The sequence below is a fragment of the Microtus ochrogaster genome, unplaced genomic scaffold (genome assembly GCF_000317375.1).
Source record: "Microtus ochrogaster isolate Prairie Vole_2 unplaced genomic scaffold, MicOch1.0 UNK35, whole genome shotgun sequence".
Lineage (NCBI taxonomy): Eukaryota > Metazoa > Chordata > Mammalia > Rodentia > Cricetidae > Microtus > Microtus ochrogaster.
The window spans coordinates 3,452,530-3,465,135 of NW_004949133.1; the positions used below are offsets into that span (position 1 = coordinate 3,452,530).

The 12,606-nt window shown below is 44.1% G+C and overlaps 1 protein-coding gene across 2 annotated transcripts in view; it reads right to left on the reverse strand.

The window, feature by feature from the left end:
* Positions 1-12,431, reverse strand: part of Slamf1 (signaling lymphocytic activation molecule family member 1) — a 33,379-nt gene extending 20,948 nt beyond the window's left edge. Inside the window, exons 1-3 of one of the 2 annotated variants that reach the window (XM_013354249.2) lie at positions 12,356-12,431; positions 3,979-4,314; positions 1,655-1,945 (exon numbers count right to left, since the gene is read on the reverse strand). In XM_013354249.2, the coding sequence (XP_013209703.1) occupies positions 1,655-1,945; positions 3,979-4,314; positions 12,356-12,431 (703 nt within the window). Of the gene's footprint in view, positions 1-1,597; positions 1,946-3,978; positions 4,315-12,355 lie in introns of both variants that reach the window. The other variant, XM_005368586.2, reaches the window with a different exon arrangement.
* Positions 12,432-12,606: the final 175 nt, after the last annotated feature.

The following is a 12,606-nucleotide window of genomic DNA, read 5'->3' on the forward strand; positions in this document are numbered from 1 at the left end:
GGCATTTTAAGTGAATTCACTCTTCCATGAATACCTATGAGAATTCCAGCACCAGACAGCCCAGTTCTCTCACTGGCTCTGTGTTTGAACTTACTCCAACCTTTTGATTTCTTTCTTCACTTCATCCGTAGGGCGAAGATGTTAGCACTATCTCCATCATCTGATGGCTGTGAGGGTTAGTGACTTGCCAAATAGCCAGTGAACAGTCAAGGCCAAGCCATCACTTACAGATGAAAAATAAAGTCTCAGAGAAAGTTGAGCTTTTTACTCCCATAATTAGAAAGAGCCCCTTGGGACCACATTCTGGAAGCTTCCCACTATACGGCACTGTTTTGTTTTTTTTTTTTTCCCCAGGATGCCTGAATGACTGTGGGCAGAGAGATACCTGGAGAAGAGTCTACGCATTGTTTGTGGGCCACGTTTAGAAAGTAGAGATGGCTGCCTCTTTCCGTGACACGACTACATTAAGTTCATAAAAAAAAGAAGTCAAAGGAATATGTTGGGGTACAGCAGGGGTATTTCCTCTCTAAGAACCCTTTGGGGGTGGGGAGTCTCTATTACAGGAAGTACTATGTTCATAGCTTAACGTATGTACAGTCCCCTTCCTCTGTTCCTGTCCATCTGTGTGTCACACAGACACCAAGTCTGTGTGGGTGGGAGTCTAGGAGATGTCAGGGTGTAAGTAATGCCCTTCAGGGCTTTTCCCTAGCCTTCCTGTGACAGAGGCGCAGTATGGCACAAGAGGGCAGTGGTCTATTCTGTTTCTTGGTGAGATGGGCTTACTTCATCATCTTTCTCTCCCAAAAGAACAACCATGCTTTCTACCTCGGAAAAGAGAAGACCTACTCAAAAGATTTAGGCATTAACTCCACTATTTGATGTTGAAGAAACTTGAGGAAGATACTTAAATTCTGTGAACTCCAAGTTCCTCCTATGTAAAATGAAGCTGGTAATAGCACCCACCGGACAAATGTATTGTGAGCCAAAGAGACGATAGAGTTAACAGTGACTTGCTCTTAAGGGAGTGCTACCATTTCATCACTGTTCCCTGGCTTCATGCTCTGGAACTCAGCTCACCTCTCACTCTGACCCTCTGGTCCTCTCACTGGCTCTAGGATTCACAGCACAAGCCCCACCCTTACAGTCTGAACTTCATTATCAAACACACGTCTCATGCTTGCATTTACAGAGCGTTGCTGCGGTGCAGAGATCGCGCATTGTACCAACTCCCTTCTCTTGTAGGATAAGCACCAGGGAAGTACTTACTGACAGCATAAAACTATCTCACCACAATGGAGCATGGCTTTGGGACTGAGCACTTGCAACCTGCTTTCTCCTTCCCAGACAACATTGCACGCTCATGACGATCCAGGGCAGAAGGCCTGGAAAAAAGGTTTTCTCTTGGAAACCTGAGTTCTGGGTCTTATTCTGTTTTTTTTTCTTCTCTATTTGTTCCACAACTGTGAACCGAATGGAATAGAACGCCACCCAGGGCTGACATGAAAGCACCTTTGTTGGATGCGCCCGGAGGCCTTGACAACACATAGATAACAAGTGCCATTGGCAAGGCTTGGCTATGGAAGTGGAGCTATTGGACCTGTTAGTATTGGATTTGCCACTGATGGTGTGCCCAGGCTGCCCCCAGAGTACCCACCTGAGGATTCGCGCCTGCACTCCTGTGATAGGTCAAAGCTCTGAGAGCGACTGCTGACAGGGTTGCTTGCCGTGCAGTTGTAGATGCTGTCAGGATCCTGGCTGCTAAGACTGATGTTCAGGAGGTGGGAGTGGTTGGCCAGGCTCAGCAGATGTTTGCCTGCCTCATTACTCCAGCTGTAAGTCACATGATCGCCTCTCTTCACCGTGCAGACTACCGTCAAACTGCAGGTCCCATTCCCGTTCTCCTGGGTCTTGTTTAACACTTTAATCTCTGGAGTGGAGACCTGCTCTGTCAGGAGAAGGAACAAGGGAGCCATCACTGAAACACGACTCCTGGAACTCAATTCGACTGTCTTATCTGCCAAAACAATGCCTAGACAATTGGCATTTCCCCCTCACTGAGAAGTCTTAAGTGCAAGTTGTCTCTTGGGAAACTGCCACTCACAGCAACCCTCATGACTCTCTGCTCTTTCCAGGACCCTTGAGATAAGATAGAGAGGCATTTGGTATTTGGTTCCTTCCAGCTAATACTGTTAGGGTACTGCGTGCCTCATCCGGACTGCTTTGTCGGTTCTGTCAGGAATAAGATGAGTTTTTGATTGGCTTCAAGTACAACCTCCTAGAGTTGGAAGCATGAGCTTTCAGTGATAGGATTTCATCATGCCTGTGTGTGTGGTGTGTATGTATGTGTGTGGTATGCGTGGTGTGTGTGGTGTGTGTGTGTGTGGTATGTGGTGTATATGGTATATGTGTAGGTGGTGTGTGTATGGTGTATGTATGGTGTGTGTGGTGTATTTGTGGTGTGTGGTATGGTATATGTGTGTGGTGTGTGTGATGTATGTGGTGTGTGGTATGGATGGTATATGCGTGTGGTGTGTGTATGATGTATGTGTGGTGCGTGTGGTGTATTTGTGGTGTGTGTAGCAAGTGCTTGGTGGGTCTAAGGCACTGGTAGGTTTTCAATCATAGCCACAGGCCCTATTGATCTGTACAATTCTAAAGCCATGAGACAGGCAAGGCAAAAAGGGAGGTCATGCTCGTTACAGCCACTATAAGACCAGCACATTGTTGGCATTTCATATTCATCTTTTTAAATTCTCTTAATAATCATAACTAAAAATAATTATTCCCATTTTGTGGATGAGAAAACTGAGTCCCAGAGAAATGGCATGTCTTGTTCAACATTATGCAGTTTCTAAGTGGCCCAGGCTGAGATAAGCAGCTTAGTCAGATTCTGAAATCAGCCCAACCGCCTCTCTCAGCAAAGCGAGTCTTGGTGGCAGAGACCACAGTTCCCAACGTACCCAACTGATAACATAAGGTTTGACAAAGTCAGTAAACTTATAAAAACAAAGGGACAGATTATATGACATATTTGTTTTTAAAAAAAAAAAACACTTGATGTACGGCCTCCGTGTGCACAACGCAGAGGGCCATGAGAATTCAGCTTTCTCTATTTGCAGAAGGGAAACACTGGGGCAGGGGAGAGGCCAGATGTTTCTGTTTTAACTCTGGCTGTGGGCTTCCTATCCCATCCTTCGTGGTGCAAGAGATCCCTTTGAAAAGCCAGGGAAGCCCCACGAAGATGTCAGGAAGCCTTGGGAAGCAGATGAACCTCTGGGCCTAAGAGATAGGAATTCTAGCTGTCTTCAAGGACAGGAGCAGAGTTCTAGGAGCTAAGAAAAACATCGGACTCAGGTGATGTAGGTTCTACAATCCCTCAACTAAACAACTACATAACCAGATTCTGGTTCAGATGAGAAAAAAAAAAAAGGCGTTTCTTTCCTCCCGTAGGTGGAAGCCTCCCCCAGGGCTCTGGGCTTGGTGACCTGTTGTGGGTGGAATGTCAGCTTTCTTTACTCAGAACTTCTACTTCAGCAAACATCCCACACAAGTGGCTAAGCACGTGCAAAACCACTTGCCCCTGGAGTCGGGGTCCCTGGCAATGAAGGAGAAGGTAGGTTTGTTCAGTTATGTTCAAACTTCGTACTTCTGGGCTTGATAGAAAAAAAATCCTTTTATTAAAAACTTGGTATGCAAACTAAGCCCTGTAAGAGATCAAAGCCAGCCCTTCAGCTCCCACACAGTGGGCTCCCTTCCTTTCAAAACAGGAATCAAATCAGCCTCCACTAATGTGCAGTTTGGGAGATAAACAAACAAACAAACAAATGTTAGCCTGTCAAAGTGCTTCCCTTAAGCTTAAATACTCGTTGGACCAGATCTTTCAAGTTGCTTCCAATTCCAGACACTCTGCTTCTGAGAAAGGCCTAAAGTCTTCTGGGCCCTCCCTCCTGCACAAAGTGTGAAAACTCCCATTTTTACCATAGAGCTTCAGCTGTATGCAGAATTGCTGAACTTGCACATTTTCCTCCAAACTCACGATGTACCATCCTTCACTCTCCCTCCTGTTTCCCAGGATCCCCAGGCTCAGGTTTTCCCATTGAAACTGGTAGCCATCCTCCAGGTGCTCTAGAAAGCCCTTTTTATCGAGATTAAAAGACACTATTTTCTTAGTGATTTTGCTTTCTAGAGACATTGCCGTTGCCTTCGTGACAAGGATGCGGATGCTTTTGTTAAAGCTCTCTTTCGTCAGGGGCAGCCACGTGGTGTCATTTCCCAACTGCTGGATAATCACTGGGCAGTTCATCAGACCTCCACCTGTGGGAAGGAAGGGACAGTAATTCCTTATGATGGAAGACCTGGAGAACACACGGTGTAGAGGGCAGAGAACGACAGGCTTGAGGCTCGCCTCTCCTCCCGAACTAGCTCGATACACCAGGCGGTGGTCTATAAGAACAACCACCAGGATCCTAACCATACCTTTAGTATTTCAAAGTGTCCATTGGAAATCCTAGACTTACTTACACCAGGATCCTGCCAATTCAGAGGTAACAGGGTAGGCACAGAATGCAGAAGTAGGTAAATGACTCTCTTGATGTCACAGAGTAAGTGGCAGTGCCGGGACAAGAATCTCAGTCTATAATTTCTCTGCCAAGGTCCTTCCCGGCACTCAGTATGCAGGGTGAAGAGTGGGTAACAGTAAAAAGGAGCCCAGAGGACCAGAGTTCCAGAAACACCAAGTCAGGTGATAAGCAGAGAAGGGTCTGAGGACTACGGAAATTAGGGAGGTTGTGCACTTCTTGTCCAAACTGGAATCCTAGTTCTCCAAAAATCCCTGAGATAATTAATAATGGTAATGGTAAGAAATTACTTTATTTCCCTTTTGAAAAAAAGATTAACCAACAAAAATGGGAGGGGTGTAAAAAAAAAGCCACAAAAACCAAAATAAGGGATACTAATGCTGACTATTTAATACCTCTGCTGTGCTCAAACCCACAGCCTGCCTTCTGCCTCCTCTCACAGGGGTGACTGCCCTTTCTGTTTCACTGAAAAAATATAGAAGAAATGGAAAGCAAATTTCAATCTATGGAAATCCCAGTTGATCTATCTCCCTGGAGGAATGACCTGTGTTCCCATCCAAGGTTAGTCTCACCCCTCAAGGACCACTCATGAGCTTCCAAGTTTTGCCTCTGTAATCTGTGCCCCCTGCATTATCAGCTGCCTTCTGGATTTCTTTCACCAACTCAAACATACAAACACTTAATTGCCCTCATTAAAAAAAAAAAAATCCTCCTCTGATCCCAGGTTCATCTTCGGCCACTTGGCCATTTCATTTTCTTTTGGAAGGTTCTTGCCTGCCTGTTTATGTTTTCTGCTTTTACTTCTTGGTCCAGTTTCCCCCATGCCCACTCCAAACAAGTATTCTTCTCCAAATCTCATTGAATCTCACTCGTCAAGATTAGTCTGTTGAGCTCAATTAATTCTCCATCATCGTCTTAAGTGTTTCTCAGGAACATTTGACATAGTTCATCTCTCCTTTGAACACTGCCTGCATTGGTCCCCGAGATACTACACTTCCCTGACTTGCAACTTTGCTCTTTTATCATTCTTAGTTTCCTTGGGGGAAACTTCTGTTTTTTTCAGATATCTAAATATCAGACTATGTCTGGGCTCAGGCTTCCTTCTCTCCCTTATTTACACCTATTCAACTTCTCATGTCGCTGCACAGCTTGACGTATCTCGGCAGTATTTACAGTTGAGAAATTTTGACTAATCTGCTCACTGCCTAATATCTACTGCCTCCATAGACGTGTGCTTAGAGGTTTAGATGGCATCTGACTTTAGCAAAGAACTTTCTGCTCAAGCGTGACCATTTGTCCAGTTTCTCAGGCCAGAGCATTGGAGAGTTCTTGAGTCTGCCCTTTGTCACACTCCACGTTTGGCCTTGACAGACCATCCTGCTGGTTCTAATTTCCATGTGGGTCTGACATAGAAGCACTCCCCACGCCATTCCTTTCTACCACCGCCATCACAGGTCCAGCTGCTACCCCTGTCTCCCAACTAATCTCTCAGCATTTGTACCATGGACAGAGAGATTCTTTAAAACCACGTCTAATTTCTTTTCTTTTCTTCTATCACTTTTAATCTTCCAGGGCTTTCTAGCACTCATTAAGTTCACAGTTTCTGACTCTGCTCACTGAAAACCCCGTGTTGCTCCTAATCCATCCCTCTCTCATTCTCTGGTTTTCATAGCGCTATGATCAGGTAACTTCCCATTCCTTGACCTCATCAAGAACATTACTGCCTCTGGGACTTGGTATGTGCTGCTTCTCTCTGGAAAGCTCTTCCCTTATGTACCGGAACAGCTCAGCTCCTCACTTGATTTTGGGTGCCTGCTCAGAGGATTCTTTCTTTGGAGAGGCCTCCTCTGACAGAGTACCAGGATAGCCCCCCTGCCCATTGCTCTTGCTGTTGCTGCCGGGTGTTTCAGTGCCCGTTCGTTCATTTTATTGCTATCTGCCCCACTTGAATACAGTCTTCTTCAGAGAAAGAACCTTTCTCCACTGTGTATATCTGACAGCCTGACACAGTGCTTGCACAGAGAGACTCTGAAATATCTGTTTGAATGACAAGGAAGGTCATATTACCCTGGCAGACCTCTTAACTTAGCCTAATATGTATATAACTGAATTTAACCATGAGTTACTGTTCATGATAGGAGCACATGACTCAATGAGCATAGATTGTTCTAGCTGATAAGAGATTCAAAAGGGTAAAATAAAAACACCTGCTTCTGCGACAGGTTGATCTAGAAGAGACCCCCTCTCAATTGTGGTAAAGCTGAACTACTGGAAAATTGGGTAAATCGGCTAAAATTGTCTTGACATCAATGTGCTCTGAAATCCCTACACTGCCTGCTAAATGGCCCAGCGCACATTAATTAAAGACTAGTGATGTGGGGGTGGGGAAGAAGACACAGTCTACATGGGCTAAAGTCAGGATGAGAATGGTTGATGCATGGTTGCTAAAGGAAAGTAGGTTAGGTGACAAAGAAGTTGGTCTTTGGGGCATTGCTAATATTTCCTCTAACAATAGACTGTTCCCCCTGTTGCTCAGTTAGATGAACTGTGGTTGCTTAGTGCTACTTTTACAGGGGTATGTTGGAAAGCTCATTGGACTTCCTTCGGGCCACATTGAGAAGTGCCTGACAACTCCAGATGACACAGCTAGTCTGATGCTTCACACCTGAACTGTAAAAATGTACCCAGAGTAGTGATGTCCTGAGTCCTAAATATATGAACAGCAAAGAGGGAAGACTGAGAGCCATCCACGGACCTTTGAATGTATGTCCATTTTGGGGGGAAGAGATCCTAAATGCTACTTCTGAAAGAGATATGAGATTTTAAAAAACAGAATCGCTACCATACTGTTGACATTTTCAACTAATTTTGATATGGAGAAGAAGGGGAAAATGGGGAAATTTACCCATAAGACCGTTGCTGATACTTCACTCTCCAAATGCCTCCTATACAACCTTTCCTATCATATGATCTGGTAGGGTTATGTGTGTGTGTGTGTTTTCAGAATACAGAAGTGGTAGAAAGAAGAGAAAAGTAGGGTAAGGCCGAAGTAGAAAGTAGCCAAATAAATGAAGGAGGTAAGAGGAGAGAGAGTTAAAGGAAAGAAATGGGGCAGATGAAGACAGACTTCATGATTTGCATGCACAATGAGTGGAACCCAAAACTTCACCAGGAGACCCTAACACCCAAACACACAGAGAATAATGATGTAATTGCTCCCATGACTGCTGAGTCTGGAGGGTACTTGAGGTCATCCCCACCTCGCGCAAGTGGAAACACAGTGGGGCTGTAGAACCTTTCACGTCGAGTCTCTGTTCCTGAAACATCCTACTGCCTGATGAAGGTTTTCCAGCGAGCCCGTGATTCAGTCAGCCCTGTTTACTAGAAGAGGCTGGGAGGAAACATTTGTCTCTTCACACCGACTCACTTTCCTTCATGGGTAACTCTGCTTTGATGGTGGAGTGATTCACATAGGCAGGTGAACCGTGGCCTGAAATTTGTAGGATTTAGCTAACCCATTCACAAGGTGGGATTCTACCCCAGAACTTTATTTTTTTGACTTTATTCTGATATTTTATAGATGTTTTTAGCATCTTGCTACATTCTTTTTCTTTTCTTTCTTCCTTCCTTTCTTTCTTTCTTTCTTTCTTTCTTTCTTTCTCTTTTTTTGTATAAAAGAGACAGGCTTTGCAGTTCTAGCTATAAATGCAGACTCAGAAAGGAAAAAAATAGCTTGTCGAAAGTTTGATTTTAAGCCTAGATATCAGGTAATTATCCCTATCCCACGGTGCTGAGAGTGCTGGGGCTTTGTGGCTCAGACTATCAGCACCCATCATTTCTCAGCCTGAAAGTCTGGACCACCCTTTGCCCGACCAGTTCCTTCCACCCTTCAGGTCTTCACCTTGACTCCTTTTAATGAGGGAAGACTTCCTGGACTCGGGGCTTTGGGTAGCTTTCCTGCCACATGCCTCCATCTCACTTTGCATCACCCCTTCACGCAGATTTAACTAGTTTAAACTGCATCACAGTTTTAGCAAGTTTAGCACTTGTCATCCTCACACACTTAGAATCTTTCCAGAACAGGGATTATATCTTTGATTTACTGTGGTGTCTAAGAGGTACCTGGGACACAGTGGAAGCCCAGAAAATCCTTGTTGTCAAAGTGAATGAATAAAATGAAGTGGGCTGAATGAATGAATGAATGAATGAATGACAAGATGAGTCTAAGTGCTTCTCTTTCCACAATCAAAATGAAATCCATTTCATCTCTGTAGCATCCCCATGTGGGAGGAGAGACAGGATTTGTCTCCACTTTCCAGGTGAGGATTTAGAAGCTCCTCAGTCACACACTGCTGGCTTTGGGCTATGACAGACCCATTGCCGTTCCCCCAAGCACTTGAATCTCTCTAGCTCTGTGTTTGGATCTCTGTCTAAAACACTCTTCCCCAACCCTAGTAGAAACCAACCTCTCTATTTGAAAGAGAACGCAAAAACTGGCAGGAGTGTTATCTGCAGCAAGGATTATAGAAAGAAGGCGTCTTCATTCTAATCTCTTTGTTTTGTTGAAGTTTTAGGGACACACATGCAACTGCAACTCTTGCCTAAATAAACGGAAGGATTCAAACAAAAACCTGTATGCTAAAAACAGTCTCTATCTACTTTCCAGATTTCACTTCGTATACGTGCTTTCTATATTCTCCTGTAACCTACTGATTCCTTTCACCTTTTGACATTTGCTATGCTTCAGTTAGTTTTAATTCAACACATACCCTTTAATTATAGATATTGTATTCTAGTTTTCCTCTCGGGACCTAAATACACTGTATCATTCTTCCCACTTCTCAAACAGAAGTTTATCCGGTTTCATTCCCTGACATATAGAATATACAGAGACTATTAATCTACTCTGCTTATCTTTCCTCATTTATAAAGTTGTAATAGTACTAATGACGGTGATGATAATCTCACTGTTGGTGATGGTTGTGGGTTGGTGTGATACTTCAATGATAAAACGCTTAGCATAATGTCTTGTATAAAGCAAGTGTGTAGTACTTTCTACTATTATTCATTCAACAATAATTTTTAAATGGGCTTTCACATACTGAGCATCATGTCAGGTGCCTGTCAGAGGCTGTGATTGCTCATTTTCCTCTTCCCCCTATACCTTGTCTGGTAGTGTCAGATACACTCAGTAGATCAGTGCTGAATAGAATCTTTAAAAGTCAGTCTATAAATAACTGAATCCCTTTTGCTTTGAACTCTGTTTCAATGTTACAGATAAAGAAAGGTGAGGTTTTATATCATGGAATTAATTTTTTTGAAGAAATATTTAGATCCGTAAACTGGCATGGAATAGCTGCATTAGGTTGAGTCAAGCCTAGAACCCAGGCATTTGTCCCTTATATCTTACTCAACATGTATGGAGGATGTGGGAAAGACCCACATGGAAGACAAAAGCACCTTATTTTGGGAGTGTCATCAATCATGATTCATATATCCCCATATTGGCCAATACTGACAACGAGACTATGCAAATACAGGGTAAGGGGTGTAAGCAATCTCTGTTCAACATGGATATGACCCAAAATTGCTCTATAAATGAGGTATAGTTTGGGAAATTATTGATACATTGAAGGATCTGAGACAACTGATTTCTAGATACGATGTGACTGCGTGTTTGGTCCTTGGTGTGGATTCTGCCGAACATGAACTTGGCATTTGTATCCAATTCAAGCATTCATGGAAGCATTATGAATTTCACGTGGTATGAAAATGTCTGTGAATTGGAGTCAATGGCCCATGTAGATGAGAATCATAATGTTCTGGCAGAAATGACGGGGGGAGAACAGTATCAGAGATCAACAAAAATGATATTGTTAGACAAATTAATGTGTACCATGAAGAAGAAACCTGGGGCTGGCTTTGCAGAAACCACAGCCTGGGCTCTCTCCATTGTAAAGACTATAAGGCTTCCTGAGAGCCTAATAAATACTAACATTGTGACATATGCACAATAGATCTGTCTTCTTTAAGGGAAAGAAATTAAAAAATAACTCCAGGGAAACTATAGAAGAAAAAGGCAGAAAAGTTTACCTTGCAGTTATTTACCCGAATACTCTTTGCTATGGCTCTTGAATGTAAGTCAAGATGCTATATAGACGTTGTAAAAAATAAGCAGGCGATATTCGATGTGGATGAAGAAGTCATTTGGGAGAATTTGTTATAGCTGGGGAAGGACATGTAGGCTTTTTGCTTTCTACAGTTCTCACTGGGAACTGAAAATTGAGCTGGAATGAGAAAGTGCTGATTTTTACAAGAGTCAAGCGTCTTCGCTGGTTGCTCTGATGCGACTGATCTGTCTCATTTGCAAGACACTTCTATTTGAGTTTTATTGGGGTTTCACAAAAGAGTACACATTTAAAAATAGAAGACTGACAAAAATTGAACCACTTTTAGAAGGCAGAATGGAAGGAAAGACTAGTTGTCAAGTGGGGTGACATGTATGTGTTCTGGGAGTGGACTGCCACTCACCAACAAGTGAGCTCTCACCCTTCAGCAGCGCATTTGTTAGCTACACCTGAGCTGTCACAGGCAAGGCTATCCAAGCAGAAAAGCAAATATTCATCCCATAGTTATTAGTCACCAAGTATGGTGGGGATCAGATAGGATACAGTGAGGAAGGCTTAGCTCTACTTACAGAGATGCTTGGTTTGGTGATCTAAGCTCCCAAAATGAGTCTAAGCCAGGGCCCCCTCATCTGAGACTTGAACAAGAGCTTCCACTTACAGCACCCCCACATCCCTGGCACATGCCAGGGCTTTTCTTAGAAAAGTCCATAATGGATTTGCAGTTATGAAAACGCCAAGACCAAAACACTAAGGCCAAACGCTTTAGGCCTCAGGATTTTCCCATCCCTTCCCTAAAGCCATCCCCATGCCAGGCTGTCTCCCACAGTCTGATCACATCCTAACATGGAGTTGCCCATTCCACTCACACGGTCAGTCCAGTATCCCTCTTAGCTCTGGTGCTCCCAATACCTCTCCTTATAGCTTCTACCCACTCAGCAGGAAACAGTATCTCGCCTTGGAAAGAATCAGTGGGATGGGAGAGAAGTCTGACTCTTTTAACTTAGCTGTCCACTGGGCCCCACTGCAGGAGCTTCTTTGACCAGAAATTTCTTGATTTGCATATAACCAGCCCTGGGCTCCAAAACTCCCAACCTCTTCCCTTCTTGCTGCTTTGGAATCATCTCTTATAGGAAAGTGTGACCACACTTCAGCCGCTGACTCTGTCAGCCTGAGGTCTGAGGTTTCTCACTTATACCTGTTTCCCTCTGCCACCATCGCTCTACGCTGGACCATGTTCTCTTTTGTCTGCTGGTGTATGTGCGAGAATCACAGCAGGGATGGAAGACAAGTCTTCCAGAGTTCTATTTCCTAGCCTGTGTCTTTGCCAGAAGAGTACCCACCCCAAATCAGCCACTCAGAACTTCAGCCTGAGTTCCTTACACCAAGAGGCTGATTATGGATGTAGCCGGTGACTTTGGTTTCTGGTTTCCTTAGAAACTAGTGTCAGTGAGGCTAATCCTTGGAACTGGAGTCTCAAGGAACACACAAGTTTCTTCCTCTTTGAAAGACACAGTAGAAACCCAGAGGTACTCCTTAAGGAAGAGGCAACTGAACCGCACTCCCCAGCCTATATCTCCTCTATCCCTGAAGCTCTGTTGATTCCAAATTGCTAAACATAGGACTCAAACCCTTAAACAAATGGACACTCACCTGTTCCGTAGCTCAATTTAAAATCCAGAGAAAGAAGCAGAAGTATGCCCAAGGAGAGGGACCTGTTGGGCTCCATTAGCCAGCCAAGAGAGGGATGCGGTGCCTGTCTGGGAGCCGGGCAGTTGCTCGTGGTTGCCCCGGTGGAGGCTCTGATCAGATTATGCTGCCTCTGCTGTCAACACATCAGGAACTACCGAGTTCCTGAGCCAGCTTCCTGTCTTAACTAAGCGGGTTTTTTTTTTCTTCTTCTT